General features: G+C 36.7%; 1 protein-coding gene across 1 annotated transcript in view; it reads left to right on the top strand.

Annotated features, from left to right (window-relative positions):
* The window catches only part of TRPM1 (transient receptor potential cation channel subfamily M member 1), a 451868-nt gene that overhangs the window by 346920 nt on the left and 82291 nt on the right, over window positions 1-22657 (top strand). Inside the window, exon 21 of the mRNA XM_053717558.1 lies at window positions 5351-5602. Within this exon, the coding sequence (XP_053573533.1) occupies window positions 5351-5602 (252 nt within the window). The remainder of the gene's footprint in view (window positions 1-5350; window positions 5603-22657) is intronic.

Below are 22657 nucleotides of genomic sequence, written 5' to 3'. Positions count from 1 at the left end.
TAGTCAGAGCCTAGACTTAAACCCCATTGAATATCTGTGGCATGACTTGAAGACTGCAGTCCACAAACGGTCACCATCAAATGTAACAGAACTGGAGCAGTTCTGCAAAGAAGAGTGGGCAAATATTTCACAGTCTAGATGTGAAAAGTTAGTAGAGACTTATCCCAACAGACTAAAGGCTGTAATTAAAGCAAAATGTGGTTCAACAAAATACTGACACAAGGGGGTGATCCTTTTTCCAACTCAGTGATTCGGTTTTTGAATTGTCTTTATGCTTGCTTGACATGTTGGTGTTATATCTTTCACTTGGATGTTATAAGTTGCACTGAGTAATTACAACTGGATAAACAAAAACTGTGTCTTATTTTATTTTAGGCTGCAAAACAACAACATTATTATTATTGATTATTTTCAAGGGGGGTAATTATTTTCAATACCCACTGTATATGCTTATATACAAATATACAGTGCCCGCCACTAATATGGTAAATATGAACAAAGAAGGCTGTGAAAAATTGTCTTTGTTGTATAATCTTTTGATGTTTTGTTCAAAAAATACATACAAATACTCTGCTCTCATGAATATCAAACAGTTGCAAATGCAAACACAACACAGGTTTATCCAAAAATATATATATATGTTTGTTAAATAAATGTGTGCCTGAATTATTGACACCCCTATGAATTCATATGAGAAAAATATATTTGAAGTATATTCCCATTGCTAATTTACATTTTTAGTAAACCTGTGTGATTAGGAACAGGAAACAATGACTTCCTGTTTCACATGGGTTATAAATATGAGGTAACACATATGCCAAATTCCGTTAGTCAATCATTACAATGGGTAAGACAAAGGAATATAGCTGTGATGTGCGGCAAAAGGTTGTTGAGCTTCACAAAATGGGAAGTGGCTTTAAAAAATAGCAAGAGCATTAAAAATGCCAAGTGCCGGCATCAGGGCAAAAATTAAGAAGTTTCAGTCAACTGGAAATGTTTTGAATCAACCTGGAAGAGGACATGTGTCTATATTGTCTCAACACACTGTGAAGAGGATGGTTCCAGTGGCCAAAATATCTCCAAGGATTACAGCTGGAGAATTGCAGAAGTTAGTTGTGTCTTGGGGTCAGAAAGTCTCCAAAACTACAATCTGACGTCACCTACATCAAATAAGTTGTTTGAAAGGGTTTCAAGAAAAAAGCCTCTACTCTCATCCAAAAATGGGATTGAGTTCTATGGTCAGATGAAACCTAAATAGAGTTTTTTGGCAATAAATACTATAGGTGAGTTTGGCACACACAGAGAGGTAGCCATATGGAGAAGTACTTCATGCCCACAGTTAAATATGGTGGTGACTCTTTAATGTTTTGGGGCTTTTTTTCTGCCAGAGGACCTGGACATTTTGTTAGGATACATGGCATTATGGATACTATCAAATAGCAACAGTTATTAAATGAATACCTGACTGTCTCTGCCAGAAAGCTTTAAATGGGCCGTGGTTGGATCTTCGAGAAGGACAATGATCCAAAACATACATCAAAATCAACAAAAAAATAGTTTACTGACCACAAAATCAAGGTCCTGCCATGGTCATCTCAGTCCCCTAACTTAAACCCCATAGAAAACCTGTGAGGTAAACTGAAGAGTAGAGTCCACCAGCGTCAACCTCAAAATTTGAAGGATCTGGAGAGATTCTGTTTGGAGGAATGGTCTCATATCCCTTGCTATGTATTCTACAACCTCATCAAGCATTATAGAAGAAGACTCAGAGCTGTTATATTGGCATAGGTAGGTAGCACAAAGTATTGACTAAAAGGGTGCCAATAATAGTGCCACACGTATGTTTAACAATTATTATGTTTTTGGATAAACCTGTGTTGTGTTTGCAATTGTTTGATATCCATGAGAGCAGTATATTTTTGTGTATTTTTTGAACAAAAGATAAAAAGGTTAAACAATAAAGACAATTTTTCACAGCCTTCTTTGCTCATATTTTCCAAGGGTGCCAATATTAGTGGAGGGCACTTTATATAAACATATTAACATTTAAATATTCATATACATATATTTAAAATTGCTGCAGATCACTGCGCTACTTACTTCCTTCGCTGCGCTTAGGTTCTGTGCCGTGTATGAAGGCATCAGAACAAGGCTCCCATAGCATTGCACCTAGCTCATAATACCAGCGCACATTTGCGTGTGCTTATATTACAAAGTGGAGCGCAAATATCGCTTTAGCAAAAGCGATATTTTGCGCTCCACTTATAATCTGGCCCTATATATATTTTAGAAGCATAGTACTGAAGATATTCCCTGCCACCTTCAAGACATGTGTTCCGCCATGTTGAACTCTATCGTTAACTAAATTCCAGCGCTAACTTGTTTTCACATGTGCAGCAACTCTCCATCAGATACCTGCAGTGTAACCTAAGTTTCAAAATGGCAGCACGCATGATTAGAGGGATGTGCATGAAATGACTAGTATTTAGTGTCCCTTTAAAGCTATTGCATACACTTAAAGCTTCAACACTGCATACACATCTGAACCCAATGCTGCTTAAATCATAAAAATACTGAAAATAATAAATAATTCAGTGAGCATTCTTTTGGAAGGACCTTTTACTCGCGGTAGCAATTAGTGCTCCGAACATTTCAACTAAATGCATACAATAAAGTACTTTCATCATTGTGCAGTTTTTATCATAACTTCAAAAAGATTCTCTCCATACTAATCTGTTTAACTGATCATGTTTTTGTGACTGAAAACTTAGTTCAAGTGGTTTTATTGTAATACTCCCCTTTATGTACATTACCACAGTGCATAGAACTAGAATTAGAACCTCTTGCGTAATCCTTTTTCATAGGAGAACATTTCTTTAAAAAAGAGAAAACTGCAATGAAGATCAGAAATGAGCTAGACAGCAGTGAATTTAATAGAAACATTTGAAACAAAATGTGCAAAGGAAAACAGTAGAATTACATTAAAAACAACAAAAGTTATTTGAAAAAAGTGGGTAAAGATAGACAGAAAACAATATAAAGGGAGATTGTATGAAAATAAATTGCAGCAAAAACAAACAGAACCATAAAACTGTTATAAATGACATTAAACTCACAGGTTATGCATAACCTAAACTATAAAGCTATAATACAGATGCTAAACACAAACTTATAGTTGTGTATCAGCCATACTCCCATGATATTTCTGAGAAGGACATAGGCCTCGCTTCCATTGAGTCGTTAAAAATGGAGCGGTAAGCTCCCGAAGCGGCCGACAGTTAAAAGTAATTTACGGCTCCATTTTAGTAACAGGTTTCCATTGAAATATTTTGCGGATAGCGTGCAGTCGCTCTTTTCGTGTAGCTGTAAGTTAACGTTGTGTTAACGCTTCCATCTGATGTCGGATTTCTTGAAAATCAATTAGTTGCTAAGGTAACCCGACCTTACACTATAGAATTTACATTTAATGTCCGTGCTCCTTACCGGTGATCACCTCTCAAGAAAAATAAAGAAATACTTTTCCATATTTTTAATAATCAAATACTATTTTCTAATATAATTATATTTACCACTTCATAAATATAAGTAATATTTATTGCTGCCCTAGGCATAGGTCTAGTTTGCATTCTGTAGATATGTTCTTGCATATATTATGATATTTAAATATATACTGATATTTCTATTAGAATTTAAGTTCAACTATTTCTATACATGAGACAACAATAAATATTACTTATAACAATTTATTTCTACATTAAAACATTTGCATTATTTTCAAGTTTTATAATTTCAATAGAAAATAGGTCTCAAAAAGCACAATTTTCCTCTTTTACACCTAGTTGAGCTGGGTGTAATATTTCTCAATGTATCGACAGCCTCCGACAGTGTATTAACGGTTAGCGCTTTCATTGGAAACCTGGTATAATTTATCGATTAACGGCTTCTATTACTTTCTATGGGACGCGAAGATCTTTTCGGCAGCCGAAGTCCAGCTGCCAATATTGAGGTATAACGTGCCATTGGAAATAGTCGATAAACGATATTGCTTCCGACAGCATATTTAACGGTTTGCGAGTGCACGCAAACTGAATTATGACTCAATGGAAGCGAGGCCAGAGTTGGTAACTAGTGGATATGTAAGTATGCTGCTCCTGGCAATCTAATGCTTCTTAGGAGCAGCGCATTGCACCTGAAAGAAAAACAATAACTATATATTTAACATCTTTAAGGGGTTAACAGGTAGTAAAAAAAAGTGATTTATAATTTTTTTTCATTTTATCTACAAGCAAGCTGAAATTTAGTGCTGTTGAATTTCAAACATAGAAAAAGTAGCTTCATACACCTTTTAATTTCCACTGGCTAACCTATACAAACATATAAAAACTACCATGAATAGCAGCTCTAGATTGGTTGAGAACATGCTCCCAGCCAATCGGGATCCAGTAAATAAGCAACACCTTTTTGTGATAAATATCCTTTTCTTTGTTTATAAATAACCAGGTTTTCATGCAGCTTAAAATGCTTTAGGGGATTTGTATGTCCATTTAAATTAAATATTAAATCTAATATAGGCCCGTTTACGGGCGCACAATAAATTACCAGTCATTACAAGTGGCTGGTTATGGCTACTGTGAGCTCGTGGTAGCAATTAGAGCTTCAAAAATTTACCAGAGGTCAGACCTCTGGTTAAGTTTTAAAATGTCTCCCAATTGCCCCCAAAATAAAGTGTGCAGTGCCTTTAATATAATAAAAAAAATTAGCTTTTTTTTTTTTTTTTTTTTTTTAAGTCATAACTGCACAGCAGTTATGGGGGTTAAAGTAAGTGGGTCTGGGGTGTAAGAAAAAAATGGCAATAAAAAGTGCCTTTACATAGCAGTCTATGAGGACTGTGTGTTCCCTGTAAATATATATACAAACACATAAATATATATGTATATATTCATATACATATATACAATCACAGTAATAAAGTATCGCACTTTGCACAGTCCCAATGTACCCCTGTCGAGGTCTGTTCCCCCTCTCAGAGATCCCTCCGTGAGCTTATCGGACAAAATAGGTATCAGTCAATACCAAAGTATACAGTGTCAGTCCATAGATGCAGTGTAATATGGAGTTTACACTTTGCTGCCCTTCACTTCGTTACTTACCCCCTTCACTGTGCTAGGCTCTCAGACGTACGCATTATTTTGCGCTCCACTCATAATCTGGCCCTAAATACAGTATAAAATATATAATATATATATAGATAGATATTATTATTTTTATTATTTTCACAGTGTTTTTGTTTTTCACTGTAAACTTCAGAATACAGTTTTTCTATTATTAATTGTTTACCTTCTGTTTTTAGATTTTAATGTCTGAACCAGGAAAGCTGAGTCAAAAAGTTAAAGTTTGGCTGCAAGAATATTGGAATATCACTGATCTTGTGGCCATTTCCATATTTTTAATTGGAGCCATTCTCAGACTACAGAATCAGCCTTATATGGGATATGGCAGAGTTATATATTGTGTGGATATAATCTTTTGGTATATCAGAGTACTGGATATATTTGGTGTCAACAAATACCTTGGACCTTATGTCATGATGATTGGAAAAATGGTAAGGACAAACAAATAACAATGTAATTACTTGTTTTATATCCAGATGACATCAAGAGAAATGTATAAATAACATTTGCATGAAAATAGTTACATTTGAAATTGTTTATATTTTATATTTACATTTGACACATTATTTATATGCTATTAGATTTGCTACTTAAAGTGATGGTAAATCCAAGCGTATAACAAACGCTAGGATTTACTATCACTAAAAATAAACTTAAGCTTCAGTCATCATTTACCAAAAAAAACCGTGTTAATCTCACCCTAGCTTTGCTGAAAGTATATCGCTAACTCAGCACTTCCGGCTCCCCTTGGCACATCGCTCTTCTCCAATGAGGTGACATTTCCACCTCTAAACCAATAACAGTGCGTGGATACAAAACACTGTCAGTTAACACGCACGGCCATTGTTTAGAGCTGAAAGCGTCACCTCATTGAAGAAGAGCGCTGTGCTATGGGCGGCCGGAGGCGCTGAGTTAGCTATATAGTTTTGACACAGATAGGGTGAGATTTACACTTTTTTTTAGTAAATAATGACTGAAGGTAATGCTTATTTCTTTCCTAAGATATGGTGAGTCCACGGTTTCATCAATTACTGTTGGGAATATCACTCCTGGCCAGCAGGAAGAGGCAAAGAGCACCACAGTCAAACTGTTAAGTATCACTTCCCTTCCCACAATCCCCAGTCATTCTCCTTGCCTTCAGTGCAAGGAGGAGGTGAAGTTTTAAGTGTCTGAAGAAGATTGGATTTTTTTCACTTCAATCAAGATTTTATTATTTTGAAAGCCAGAGTAGGTTTGCTCTGAACTACCTCTCAAGATTGGGTCTAGCTGTACTCCATGTTAGTCTCTTCAGTAGGGCAGTGGTGGCTTTAAAGCAGTTAGGAACTTGTAAGGTGGGCCTTACTGTGTTTTCCTAACATATTTGCTGCCCTAGTATTGAAAACCAGAGTAGGTTTGCTTTGTTCTTTATTTTTTTCTACCAGTCTCTGTAAGGAGTGGCATCCTCTCACACTGTGTAAGCTGTCCTCCTGCCAGACAGCTAGATGTAGTTAAGTGCTTGGTCTTCTATGTTTGGGGGACATGCACTTCTGAAAGTATTATGCTTCATTATATCTGGGACATATATATCCTGGGGAAGGATATTCTAGGCAAGACGTAGCCACTCAGTGGGACTAAAGAGACTAGGAGTTAATTCTTTATGAGAAAGGAAAGCGGCGCTGCTGCAGTACACTTCCGCAAAGGACCGGGGTGAGCAGGCCAGACCAAAAACTGGAAAGGGGTGTGTGGAGCCAACCAAATAGCAGAGGACAACCGCTAAAGACTCAGCAAGGAACAAAAAATGGAAGGCAGCTGAGCAACAGGTAAAAAAGAATTTTATTCCATTAAAAAATGAGAAGACACAAAATAACAAGGAGGCTAGTTAGCCATCTAACATGACATAATACAATCAATTTCACACATATAGTTTCTCCCTGTTGATTACAGTACTCAGCCCTATTTGGATGCAATAGGTTGTATATTAAAAACAAATACATATTACTTGTGAAAGTATAGCAATACTTGGCTCATTACAAAATTGCAGCAGTAATATTAATATTAGAAAATTACAGATTATTCAGAAAACAGTTTACATAATAAATAATATAAGAAAGACAAGAAAAGGAAGAGAGAAAAAGTAAATGATGTTATGCCATAAATTGAAAAGCAACAAAACAAAATCATATTGCCTAATTCATGTTAGAGCACAATTGGTATTTGTTATCCCCGTATATAACATGGTAAAAGATTGTTGAAAATATTTAAAATATTTAAAGAGATAACCATATACAGCTCAAAAGGTGGAGTTATGACCATATATCAATATATATTGGTTTAGTTAAGGGGATCACTCAAGTGGACACAGTACATGCATTAGACACATATAAAAGACAGAATACATGTATATGAAAATCAACAGAGAATGAATTAATGTTTAAGTTAATCATACATAAAAGTGCATAAGTGTCCATATACATGCCTTATGAGATGCTAGAGAATGTGTATATGCATATGTATGTCCACATGTGTGACCCCATACATATATCTCTCTCTTGTAATCCAGACAAATATAGATTTGGGTATATGGAACCTGTCTAATGAATTATATAAATAAATATAAATAAGTATTGAGAACATACTAATATGAAAATATATGTATGAATATCAATATACATTAGTAAATATATAAACTCATATTTATCTAGTCGACAAAGTATCTCATATCCCACTCTAAATTCATGCCCAATGGTGATTTAGATCTTAACTTATAAATCCAAAATAACTCCTTCTTATCTAATTTTTTTGACACATTACCACCACGTAGGGAAACTCTAGCTACATCTATAACCTTAATTTTAAACCTTGGTACATTAGTGAGGTGAAAAAGGTTAAAATGTTTCGCTACTGCAGAATCTTTGTTAAAGTTCTTCACATCTCTCAAATGTTCCCTAGTGCGATCTCTGAGACTCCTAGTTGATTGACCAACGTATTGGGCCCCACAAAGTTGGCAATCAAGTAGGTATACTATATAAGAAGTAAGGCAAGTAGCATAAAAGTCAATCTTAAAAGTTTCACCTGTAACTGCACTACAAAATTTGTTGGTGTAATCCATGGTGTCACATGTTAAACAATTTGAAAGATGTGCCTTAAAATTACCTTTACCTCTGAGCCAATTGGTGTCAGTGCCGATATTAGATTTCACTAAACTGGGTGAAAGCTTTGTCGCTAATGTAGGTGGCTTTTTTGCTTTTATGTTAATTAACGATAGTCTATATCACAGGGGGGTCAAAGCACAAATTGCAGACATTCTGATTTCTGACCATGCGCCAATCACGCTGAACATTCCAGATTTGAAAGCTGGGTTCAGAAGACAAGGCTTTTATTTTCCCAAATATCTTAATAAAAATGCAAAGTTCAGAGAGTGGCTTAAGGAGAAATGGGAAGATTATCTTAAAAATAACAAAGATTCGGTCTCTAGCCCAGTCACTCTGTGGGAAGCAGCAAAAGCGGTATTGAGGGGAGACATAATTGCATACACAGCGAATATCAAAAGGGAAACCCGCTTGAGAGAGACACAAGTAATAGATACCGTAACCAACGCTTATAATAGGTATCTGAATCTTTCCTCAGACGAGAACTGGAAGAGATACATCAAAGCCAAAGAGGATAGAGATACTTTTCTAATTCTCAACTCAACACAAGCGGATTTAAGATACCAATCCAATCTTTACAAATTTGGTAATAAATCAGGTAAATTAATGGTGAAATTAGTAAAGAATTCGAGAACCTCAAAAACAATCGAAGGAATACAAATTAATGGCAAACTGCTTACCTCACCAGAGGAAATATCCGAATCTTTTTTCCAATATTATAACTCAATTTATGAGGCCAATCCAGTAAACACAAACATAAGGGAGAGTTTTTGGGAAGATATTGATATTATAAAAATATCTCCTGATTTTAATCGGACACTGAACGCTCCAATAACAGAACTGGAAGTAACTCAGGCTATTCAAGCTTTGAAAGGAGAGAAAGCCCCAGGTCCTGACGCTTTACCAAACGAATTTTATAAAAGTCTGGACAAAGCAATTACTCCCCAATTAACTATTCTTTTTAATTATTTGTTTCAACAAAACAATCAAATACCTTCCAGTTTTCTAGCATCACATACCATTCTCATCCCTAAAGCAGGTAAAGACCCACAATGCAGAGAATCCTACAGACCTATTGCATTGTTGAACACGGACTATAAAATATTTGCTTAAATTCTGGCCAAAAGAATGCAAAAAGGTTTAGCTGAGGTCATTCATAGCGATCAAGTAGGATTTATCTTAAAAAGGAGTTCCTCATCTAAAATCAGACAACTTCTCTTATCCATCGATTATTTCAAGAACAGTGAAAGGAAGCTAGTTCAGAGCCCCCTGGACGCAGCGATAATAGCAATCGATGCCGAGAAGGCATTCGATCGAGTTAGCCATGATCATATTCTCAATACACTGAAACAATATGGTTTTCAAGACAAATTCTTGAACTTGGTAAACAATCTATGTACTCAGGCATCATCAAAACTAGTTATGCACGGGCAAGAGTCAAAGAGCATTCGCTTAGAACAGGGTACGAGACAGGGCTGTCCACTTTCCCCGCTCTTGTTCGATCTGGCGATAGAACCTTTAGCCATAAAAATTAGAAAACACATTGAAGGCATCAAAATCTATAACCAGGAGCTGAAAGTGGCTCTATACGCGGATGATCTGCTAGTATATGTATCCAATACTTCTAGGAATATTCCAAAATTGCTCAATATAATTGAACAGTTTGGTCAGTTTGCTGGGTACAGAATGAATAAACAAAAATCAGAACTACTCTGGCTAAGAAAGACAGATGCCTCACAATTAAATAACCCACTCAAGACAGTTCTAGAATCATTTAGATACTTGGGGATTATAGTCTCAGCCAACCCCCAAGAATGGTACTCCCTAAATATCACCCCAGCGATTGCATGCGCTATTATACTAATGAGAGACTGGCAGAATCTGCCTCTCTCTCTTTCGGGGCGTATTGCTCTATACAAAATGGTAATTTTACCAAAGATATTATATATTCTTCAAAATCTCCCGCTATTTGTAAAAGTACAAGATATCAAGAAACTCAACCAGGCGCTCCGAAAATTCATATGGCAGTCAAGGAAACCTAGAATTTCCCTGCAGAGATTATACTTGGCAAAGCAATTCGCCGGGCTAGCCCTCCCAAACTTATATCTTTACAACTTAGTTTTCTTAGGCCGAATCGCGGCAGATTGGGTAGCAGAAGCCGATTACTTCACGGATAATGGGTTAGAGAATAGCATAACCTATCCTTTGAAGCCAGTATCACTATTACATACACCGGCTCACTTAATACCTAAGCAGGTGAAAAGTTTTAAAACAATGTACGTAATAATACAGGCGTGGAAAAAGATCGGAGCACTGGTGGGAATAAACACTAACATTCCCAGATACCAAACTCTTATAGGTAACCCAGAATTCCAAGAGGGCTCTCAAGCTCCACATCTGAAAAGATGGCAGGAACAAGGACTTAAACTTGCTTCACAGCTATATCACTTAGAGTCAGCAATTATCAAATCCTTTCAAGAACTGAAAATGGAATTCAATCTTGACAATCAAGACTTTTTTGCCTACCTGCAAGCTAGGCACTATACTAGCCAACTGCATGCGCAATTTAGCTGGAAATGGACCTGGGGAAACTGGAGTCATGGCCAGCCTTGATTAAGGCAGGTCACTGCTCTATCTCTCCATGGTATACCTATCTTAACTCTCAGGAAGGCAGCTGTAATGTAGAGAAACTAGCTCAAAAATGGTCAGACCAACTGTCTATGAATATAGACAAGGAATCTCATATTTTGAGATCCCTTACGCTACTTCGTGACACCACTATTGCTGAAACTTGGAGAGAGTCCCACACAAAGCTTCTATACCAGATTTATCACACACCAGATAAGGCCTACAGATGGAACAATAATGATTTCAATAAGTGTCCAAAATGTAGCCTTTTGGCCGCAGACTTATTGCATATGATGTGGCTCTGTCCAAAAATTAAACAATTCTGGCAGAGACTAGAGTATTGGTTATTAAAAATGGTGAAAATTGAACCGTTTAAATTTACTCCCTTAACCATAATTCTTTTGTCAAGAAATAAGGAAGATTTCAAAGACGCTAAAATATTGAACTTAGTTATCTTGGCCGCAAGGAATTTAATTTTTAAAAAATGGAAAACCAGATTCACACCCACAACGAACGAAGTAAAGAATTACCTCAAAAAGCAATATCGGGTAGAACAACTTGCCACAGATCTGAATTCAGAGCACGAAATTGTAGCCTTCTTCAGCAAATGGTCAAAATTCATCAAAAGTTTCTCCTCGGCGGAAATAGAGTATATGATAACTCCATTCAAAGACTCTGAAATAGTTCTATTGGGCATTTGGTAGTGGGGGTTTGGCGCGGTTGGGGGGGGGGAGAGAGTGTATGTAAAATCACTATTGCCTCCCTTTTTTTTTTTTTTTTTTTTTTTTTCTTTTTCGTTTTTTGGTTTTCTTATAAAGTTTAAAAAAAAAACTCCAACAATGTTTCACAAATTCAAAGTAAATACAACCGATAAAAGGTGCAAGGTGAATATGTCCATTCTTATGAAGCATCTATGTATAAATAAGGTTGAAGAGACACAAACATTGCAATATTGGTGTCTTGTATTTTTATTTGTTATTGTTTGTTTGCATTTTTTTGCTTGGATCATTATATTGTCAAATTTGTTACATTGTTGGTATAAAAGATAAAATAAAATAAAAAAAAAACAAATACAGGTAGCCCTCAGTTTACGCCGGGGTTAGGTTCCAGAAGGAATGGTTGTAAATCAAAACCGTTGTAAACTGAAACCTAGTTTATAATGTAAGTCAATGGGAAGTGAGGGAAATAGGTTCCAGGCCCCTCTCAAAATTGTCATAAGTAACACCTAATACATTATTTTTAAAACTTTGAAAGGAAGACTTTAAATGTTAAACAACATTATAAACCTAATAAAATAATCACACAACACAGTATATATAGTTAAACTAAGTTAAATGGACAAAAACATTTGCTAAACAGCATTATAAACCTAATAAAATAATCACACAACACAGACTTCACTTGCATTTTTCTGCAAACAGTTCTTTCTAGCATTCCAATCTTGACTGATTTATAGACAAGAAGATCTTGTTCCTTTGAAATCTGCTCGATAGCTCAGGTCTGGTTAAACTGATTAATTTCAGCTTGCTTGGCTTTGCTGCAACACAAGCGACAGCTCCACCTACTGGCTATTTTAATAAATGCACTGCTTCTCAATGCTTTTCAATAGCAGTCACATGACTGGAAAAAAAGGTTGTTATTCTGAAACAGTGTAAATTGAACCGTTGTAAAACGAGGGCCACCTGTACATATTACTTGTGAAAGTATAGCAATACTTGGCTCATTAGAAAATTGCATCAGTAATATTAATATTAGAAAATTACAGATTATTCAGAAAACAGTTTACATAATAAATAATATAAGAAAGACAAGAAAAGGAAGAGAGAAAAAGTAAATGATGTTATGCCATAAATTGAAAAGCAACAAAACAAAATCATATTGCCTAATTCATGTTAGAGCACAATTGGTATTTGTTATCCCCGTATATAACATGATAAAAGATTGTTGAAAATATTTAAAATATTTAAAGAGATAACCATATACAGCTCAAAAGGTGGAGTTATGACCATATATCAATATATATTGGTTTAGTTAAGGGGATCACTCAAGTGGACACAGTACATGCATTAGACACATATAAAAGACAGAATACATGTATATGAAAATCAACAGAGAATGAATTAATGTTTAAGTTAATCATACATAAAAGTGCATAAGTGTCCATATACATGCCTTATGAGATCCTAGAGAATGTGTATATGCATATGTATGTCCACATGTGTGACCCCATACATATATCTCTCTCTTGTAATCCAGACAAATATAGATTTGGGTATATGGAACCTGTCTAATGAATTATATAAATAAATATAAATAAGTATTGAGAACATACTAATATGAAAATATATGTATGAATATCAATATACATTAGTAAATATATAAACTCATATTTATCTAGTCGACAAAGTCTCATATCCCACTCTAAATTCATGCCCAATGGTGATTTAGATCTTAACTTATAAATCCAAAATAACTCCTTCTTATCTAATTTTTTTGACACATTACCATCACGTAGGGAAACTCTAGCTACATCTATAACCTTAATTTTAAACCTTGGTACATTAGTGAGGTGAAAAAGGTTAAAATGTTTCGCTACTGCAGAATCTTTGTTAAAGTTCTTCACATCTCTCAAATGTTCCCTAGTGCGATCTCTGAGACTCCTAGTTGATTGACCAAGGTTGTGGAGTTCCTACTTACTCACAATTATTTTATTTTTGATTCTGTTTATTATTTACAGTGCCAAGGAACAGCTATGGGGGCGAAATTCGCCCCCTCTTATGCAAATTTGTTTGTGGGTAAGTGGGAGCTCCAACATTTATATGATATAGGGGAGCCTTTCAGGTCCGGCATCCTTATGTACATGAGGTATATAGATGACCTTATCTTTATTGTGAAGGATGACTTTCCTTTTGATTAATTTTTAACTATCATAAATGGCAATGAAATTAACTTGAGGTTCACCGGAGATTTACACCCTGAGGGAGTTAATTTTTTGGATCTTCATCTTTATGGTGATAGTTCTACACATAAAATTCTATCCAGTACATATAGAAAGGACACAGCAGGCAACACCATACTTCACGCCACCTCCTGCCACCCACATCATCTAGTGAAATCGATACCTAGGAGCCAATTTATCAGACTCAGGCGTAATGCCAGTAATCTTGAAAATTATATACAAGGTGGCAAGGAGCTAATTGTAAGGCTTAAAGCCAGAGGCTACAATGAAAAAGAACTACTCAAAACATTTGAGGAGATTAAATATTGGAAACCAAAAGCAAAAGATCCTTCTCTCTCAGTAGGGATAACCAGTAGCATTGCCACACCTAGGGATGATCTTAAAAAGAGAAGTTATCTGGATGAGAACAGTATTGTATTCTCAACTGAATTCTCACTTCAATACAATTCTATTTGTAGTATTATTAAAAAGCACTTACACGTTCTGAAAGGTGATGAAATTCTACAACCTTATATTAAAGACTGCAAATTTGTAGCAAAAAAGCCACCTACATTAGCGACAAAGCTTTCACCCAGTTTAGTGAAATCTAATATCGGCACTGACACCAATTGGCTCAGAGGTAAAGGTAATTTTAAGGCACATCTTTCAAATTGTTTAACATGTGACACCATGGATTACACCAACAAATTTTGTAGTGCAGTTACAGGTGAAACTTTTAAGATTGACTTTTATGCTACTTGCCTTACTTCTTATATAGTATACCTACTTGATTGCCAACTTTGTGGGGCCCAATACGTTGGTCAATCAACTAGGAGTCTCAGAGATTGCACTAGGGAACATTTGAGAGATGTGAAGAACTTTAACAAAGATTCTGCAGTAGCGAAACATTTTAACCTTTTTCACCTCACTAATGTACCAAGGTTTAAAATTAAGGTTATAGATGTAGCTAGAGTTTCCCTACGTGGTGGTAATGTGTCAAAAAAATTAGATAAGAAGGAGTTATTTTGGATTTATAAGTTAAGATCTAAATCACCATTGGGCATGAATTTAGAGTGGGATATGAGATACTTTGTCGACTAGATAAATATGAGTTTATATATTTACTAATGTATATTGATATTCATACATATATTTTCATATTAGTATGTTCTCAATACTTATTTATATTTATTTATATAATTCATTAGACAGGTTCCATATACCCAAATCTATATTTGTCTGGATTACAAGAGAGAGATATATGTATGGGGTCACACATGTGGACATACATATGCATATACACATTCTCTAGGATCTCATAAGGCATGTATATGGACACTTATGCACTTTTATGTATGATTAGCTTAAACATTAATTCATTCTCTGTTGATTTTCATATACATGTATTCTGTCTTTTATATGTGTCTAATGCATGTACTGTGTCCACTTGAGTGATCCCCTTAACTAAACCAATATATATTGATATATGGTCATAACTCCACCTTTTGAGCTGTATATGGTTATCTCTTTAAATATTTTAAATATTTTCAACAATCTTTTACCATGTTATATACGGGGATAACAAATACCAATTGTGCTCTAACATGAATTAGGCAATATGATTTTGTTTTGTTGCTTTTCAATTTATGGCATAACATCATTTACTTTTTCTCTCTTCCTTTTCTTGTCTTTCTTATATTATTTATTATGTAAACTGTTTTCTGAATAATCTGTAATTTTCTAATATTAATATTACTGATGCAATTTTCTAATGAGCCAAGTATTGCTATACTTTCACAAGTAATATGTATTTGTTTTTAATATACAACCTATTGCATCCAAATAGGGCTGAGTACTGTAATCAACAGGGAGAAACTATATGTGTGAAATTGATTGTATTATGTCATTTAACAGATTTGTCTCCTATTGGTGCCTGCCCCTTTAAATGCACTAGCCTTTCTTACTTGCAATTAGCATCTATGAGTAAGCGCGTATTAGCGCGAAACATGTTAGATGGCTAACTACCCTCCTTGTTATTTTGTGTCTTCTCATTTTTTAATGGAATAAAATTATTTTTTACCTGTTGCTCAGCAGCCTTCCATTTTTTGTTCCTTGTTAATTCTTTATGGGTTAAGTATTCCCTGAACTGGTTATGGCTCGTGTGGGTAGAGGATCATTAAAGGGACATTATACACTCATATTTTCTTTGTATAAATGTTTTGTAGATGATCTATTTATATAGCCCATAAAGTTTTTTTTTTTTTTTTAAATGTATAGTTTTGCTTATTTTTAAATAACAGACTCCTAACCACGCCCCAAAGTTTTATGAGAATACCGTCAGATACCTACTCCAGCTTGCTCCTGTTTGTGTAAAGCTACCTTTTCAACAGAGCTAAACTGAGAGCTTCTAAGTGCGTTTTTAAACAGTTTTATACTGGATTTTTATATCAGTATCTGTGCATCTTATTCTTTATAGTAGTGTCTATTACATGCAGTTATATTAAAATGAGTGTATACTGTCCCTTTAAGTCTTAGTGATCCCTCTATTTTTATGTGGTGTTTGTTTTCACATTATCCTTTTAAGATTATATGTTCCAATTGGAGGCTTCTGATGTTTTAGAGTGCGCCTTAATATACTTATGGTGAAGTTTGTAAGAGCGACACAATTGTTTTTCAATTATTTTAGAGGGGTGCTGGCGCAGATGTTATTCTTTAGCTCAGCGGATCTTGTCTGATAGAATGAGGCGCGCAGTTAGATTAACTGCACGCCTCATTTCTGTACTATGCCTCTGTTTCCGCCTTCTTCTTCCTTTGCATAGCGGGGAAGCGCTATTTTCTCTGAGCCAGTCATGTGACCACGCCCCCTTCTCTTCTCCGTCAGATCAGAGCGATTTGTCTGTGGATACGGAGGTTTTCCCTGCTATGGAAGGGCTTCTTTTAAATTGCGAAGCCATTATCTAAATCTTGGTTTTGTTTATTAAATTTGTGTTCTTGAAGACACGGTCCTTAAGATTCCTCTATGTTGATTTTACAGTCAATACCCTGTGACCATTAGAGGGCGCTAAAGCTTTTGTTATATAATAAATGGAGCTGACATCTCCTATACATTCTTCCAAGGGAAGTTTTTATATATAAGGGATTTTCAATGATGTTTGGTGGCAATAATCTTTTATGGTTTTCAAGCCTAAGATTTGAGACACACTGTTCTGGAACAGAGGCCTGTTCCTTTAAATTTATGTTTTTGTCTCTTGAGATACTGAGAATATAGTGCATCTCATACCCCTTCTGTCAGGTATATATCTAAATGCCAGATCATGGGTGTCTCTGTTTTATTAAATAGGCTGGTTATGCCCTGTGGCACTTTTTTTGTTTACTTTATACAATTCCGTGCTGCATAACTAATAAATTGTTTATCTCTTAGCCACTGTTTCTTAGGATGATGCTATTTAGGCAATGCCATAGTTGTCTCCTTTTTACATCCCAAGCCTCAATGGCGTCACATGCAGTGCCCTGCTGTTCCTTTATATCTCCTGGAGGAGTTATTTGCCTGCAGAATTTGCTGTTCAGATATCGTATGCGGTATCTGTGGCCGTATCTGCTTTTCCTATACTAAGGGAAATCACAAGAGGAACAATAGAGATTCAGATACTTTAGTTTCTGTTCCACCTGCTGCTACTCAGGTTGCCTTCCTTATAGGCTTGAGTAAGAGGATATGTTGGTAGCCTCTGAGGGTGAGACCTCAGATTTGGACAGTATAATTCCTTCATCTGATACTGAAGTGGTATCCTGCAGACTTATGCCTGAACACCTTGTGTATTGTTAAAGGAAGTTTTGGCTACTCTGGACGACTCAGATATTTTGTTGTTGTAAACCCAAGGATATCTAGTAAATTTAATACTTGCTGGAATTCATTTGTGGAAGTGTTTCCTGTTCCAGACCATGCTAAGGGATTTTTTTCCACAGGAATGAGAGAAGTCAGGGATTCCTTTTTCCTTCTCATGTCTTACCAAGATGTTTTCCTTTCACTGTCCCCTTTGAATATATTGGCGCATGGTGCCTATAGTAGAAGGAGCTTTTCTACTCTAGCTAAGAGACTTCAATCCCTATAGCATATTGCTGCTCCTTTAAGGGTCAATAGATAAGCTGGAAGCTTATATAGCAGTTTGTATGGCCACTGGATCAAGTGTGGCATCCTTTGCGTGCAGCGCCCTGTCTGATACCTTTTTTGGTAAAAACTTCTTTGGAGAAGACCCAGGACAGAATTTGGCTCTTAAACTAGCTAATTCTTTCCTTCTATTGCTTCCATGCAAGTCATTTGACTGGGAGTCAGGATATCTGGCTTCGCTGTACTAGCCTTCTAGGCGTTGTGGATCGTGAATTGGTTGGATTGTTTCCAAGACAAAGCTTCTGACACTCCTTACAAGGGTGGGACCTTGTCTAGTCCTGGTCTGACAGAAATGTTTCTGATCCTGTGGGTGAAAAAGGGTCTTTTCTACATTTAACTAAGAAGCTTAGACCTTAAGGACGTCGGAGTAGAGTCCTGCTGCTGGGTTTTATTCAGCATGAGGGCTTGCCCCCAATCATGGATTGGATACGTGGGGGACTTAATTTCTCTGTTTTTTTCTTCAGCATGGATATGAGATGTCCCAGTTAGACTGTGGTCATTGCATCTCAAGAGTTACTTATACATTCCTTTTTGAGACAGGTTCCTCCTCTCGTGTTTATCTGCAGTCCAGATTAGAGAGAGGCAATTTTGCTTGCACGTTTTTCTCAGGCACTGTTCTTCGACCGGGAAACCATTTGTTTCTCTTTTCCCTGGTTTAGGAGGGTCAGTTCTTCCAGCCATAGACCTAGAGGATGCGTATTTCGAGTTCCTGAAATGTGCTTTTCTGAAAGACTTTTCAGTTTAGTGGCCTTGCCACGGTTCCCTGATTTTGTATCCCTCTGGGCAGTGTTCAGTTGTTGGGGTATTAAGGGGGTGCCCTTCCTGGAGACTTTTTGTTTCAGGCGCCATAATGTTAATAGACTATCTTTCATTCAGAGATCTTGTTGTCTTTTCCATGCTTCACAGGTTAGATAGTGAGTCTGGAAATTAGTTCCCTTGTTCCAGCTACAGGGGTAATTTTCTTGAGGACCATAATATTCCTTTTCTTTCATATTTTTTTGACAGAGATCAGAAAATCAAAGATTTTCTCCTCTTTTTTTTTCTTTGAGTTTAATGGTTGAAGGTATTTGGTCTAATGGTCATCTCCATTGACTTATTCCCCTTGTTCGGCCCCATTTGAGAGCTCTGTAGTGTGTATGCTCGACAATGGCATGGGGACCATACGGATCTGTTTCATACGATAGATCTAGATCAGTCGACAAGGAATTCTCTCTCGTGGTAGTTTTTCTCAGGCATTTCTGGCTCAGGATGCATGCTTTCTGAGACCTTCCTGGGTGATTTTGACCACGAATGCCAGCTTGCTGGGCTGTGGAGCACTCTGGGACTTGTTAAGGGCGCAGGGACATTGGACTCGGGAAGAGCCTGCTTTTCCCATCAACATATTGGATTGGCTTTGGTTGTCCTTAGCCCGATTTTTCAGGGTCCAGTCAGACAACATAACCTCTGCGGATTACAGATTGTTCGGTGGGCAGAAGATCACAATTGCTGTCTATCTGCCATCCATGTCTAGGAGTGGTCTCCTGGGAAGTGGATTCTTTGAGCAGACAGACTTTTCATCCCGGGGAGTGGGATCTCCACCTGGAGGTGTTCTCTAGACTAACACTCCAATAGGGGGTGCCGGTGCTGGTTCTGTGGTGTCTCAGTAGAACACAGTGCTTCCAAGGTATGATTTAGGGTTGAGGGACCCGCAGGCTGCTCTGATAGATGCTCTGGCGGTCCTTGGGATTTCAGGTTGGAATACCTGTTTCCTCCGTTTGTTCTTCTTTCACGAGTCATTGATCGTATCTAACAGGAAAGAGCGTCTGTGATTCTTAGCCCCTGTGTGGCTTTGCAGGATCTGGTATGCAGACCTAGTAGAGATGTCATCTCTCCCACCTGGGAGACTGCCTCTGAGGAAGGACCTTCTGATTTAGGGTCCTTTTCTTCATCCAAGTCTCGTTTCTCTGGAGCTGATTGCTTGGAGATTGAACGCTTAGTTTTTTCTCAGCATGGTTTTTTCTGAGTCAATCATTGAGATCATGATTCAAGCTCGTACGCCAGTTATTAGAAAGATTACCATAGGATATGGCGTAAATATCTTTATTGGTGTGAATCCAAGGGCTACTCTTGGAGTAGAGTCAAGATTCCTAGGATTTTGTCCTTTCTTCAGGAATGTGTGGAGAAGGGTTTGTCAGTCAGTACCCTGAAGGGTCAGATTTCTGCTTGACTATATTGCTTCTCAAGCATCTGGTGGACGTGCCAGATCTACAATCTTTTTATCAGGCCTTGGTCAGAATCAGGCCTGTGTTTAAGTCTGTTGCTCCTCCTGGAGCCTTAACCTTGTAGAGTTTGGCAGTATGCTCCGTTTGAGCCATGGCTTTCCATGGATCTTAGCAGGTTTGTTTTTTGTTGGGCTGTGTGAAGCTGGCCCCCCCACAAATAAAAAATCCACTGTTTTTCATTAGTGTTACGTTTGTGCTGTTTTGTGCCGCAAAAATTAAGATTTGTGCTGCTTTTATTTTTAAGATAATAGCAATAGTTTTTAATTATTACAGATTAAATAAAGGTCACCAAAGGTCACCCAGCCCCCCTGCAACAGCCAAAAGACATGAACCCGGCTGGTTGGTTAGTTCTACGTTTGTGCTGGTTTGTACCATTTAAATCTCCATTCTATCTTTTTTCGTTTTTGACTTATTAGCAATTTAATAAAGGTCACCAAAGTTCACCCAGCCCCCCTACAACAGCCAAAAGACATGAAATGGGATGGTTGGTTAGTGCTACGTTTGTGCCGGTTTGTGCTGTTAACATTTTTATTTGTGGTGCTTTGGTATTTTAGTTATAACAGTTTTTTTGTCAATGAAAATTATGTAACCCGCCATCCAACTCACCTCAGCTGTATAAAGTTGGCACTCCATGTTTTTAAAATGTGTTGTGTTTCTGCTGATTTGTGCTAAAAAAATAACATTAGTGCCAGTTTCGTTTTGAACATATAAGCATTATATATGATCAAACTCCGCCCACTTTGCACACCACATTATTAAATTTAAAAAACAAACATAACATTTGTTTGTGCTGAGATTCATTTTTTTTCCCCTAAAACGTTTGTGCTGGTTTGGGTTTGTGCAGCAAAATCAAACATTTGTGCCAGTTTCATTTTTGAAATATTGAGCATTATTTGTTCAAACTCCGCCCACTTTGCACCCTACATTATTACATTTTAAAAAAACAAATATACCATTTGTATGTGGCTTTTTTTTCTTTTAAGGGGGTATTAGAATAGGAATAACTTTTTTTTATTTTGGATAATTTAGTTATTTTTTGTAATTTTAGTTATTTTTAAGTGTACTGTTATTTTTTTTATTTTGAGTAAGGGTAAGTTTTTTTCAGTAATGTTTCAGTAATGTTTCAGTAATGTTATGGTTTTTAAAGTAATTTAGTTTTTTTTTGTAAATCTTTATTATTTTATAATGTTTATTTTATGTTAGTGTATTGTAATTGGTTGTTAACTTAGGGGGTGTTAGATTAGGGGCTTAGTTATTAGTTTAATACTTTGCATTGTGGGGGATTGGCGGTTTAGGTGTTAATAGGTTAATTAGGTAGTTTGCATTGTGGGGGGTTGGTGGATTAGGCGTTAATAGGTTAATTAGGTAGTTTGCGTTGTGTAGAGTTGGCGGTTTAGGTGTTAATAGGTTAATTAGGTACTTTGCGAAGTGGGGAGTTGGCGGATTAGGGGTTAATAACTTTAATAGGTACTTTGCCTTGTGGGGGTGGTGGAAGATTAAGGGTTAATAACTTTATTAGGTACTTTGCGGTGTGGGCGTTGGCAAATTAGGGGTTAATACAGTTATTCGCTATTGTTGTGGGGGATGGCGTATTAGGGGTGGATATTGCGCATGCTTTAGGTGTTTGTTAAGGCTTCCAGGGAGTTGCGATACTTTAATACTCAACGCAAGGCTTGCTGCACATGCCTATGTGTTGCGAGGTTAAAATGGAGTAAAATGTCTCCATTCTCGCTGCGTAAGTCCTTGCGCTGAATATGTGATACAGACTCGCAACGCCGGTTCTATGTTAGTTTATGGGAGTAAAAACCGGGCAACGTGTGAAATATACGCGCGTAATTTGTATGTGGTGCCGTATATGTGATCACTAGATCCGACTAAAAATTGTCAACGCAGAGTTTTGCACCAGACGCCGCATATGTAATCTTGCCCCTGGAGTGCCATCTTTACACAGCTGAGGCGAATTGGATGGCGGGTTACATCATTTTCGCTGAGAAAAAAACAACTGTTATAACTAAAAAACCAAAGCAGCACAAATAAAAAATTTAACTGCACAAACCGGCACAAACACAGCACTAACCAACCAGACCAGTTTCATGTGTTTTGGCTGTTGTAGAGGGGCTGGGTGACCTTTAGTGACCTTTATGAAATTGTTAATAAATCAAAAACTAAATGAGATAGAACAGAGATTTAAAAAGCACAAATGCAGCACTAACCAACCAGCCGCTTTCATGTCCTTTGGCTGTTGTAGGGGGCTCGATGACCTTTGGTGACCTTTATTTAATCTGTAAAAACTCAAAAAACTATTGTAATTATCTTAAAAATAAAAGCAGCACAAATCTAGGCGGGGTTTGATCAAATATAATGCT

The sequence above is a fragment of the Bombina bombina genome, chromosome 6, assembly GCF_027579735.1.
Source record: "Bombina bombina isolate aBomBom1 chromosome 6, aBomBom1.pri, whole genome shotgun sequence".
NCBI lineage: Eukaryota > Metazoa > Chordata > Amphibia > Anura > Bombinatoridae > Bombina > Bombina bombina.
This window is presented reverse-complemented; position numbering and strand designations above follow the sequence as displayed.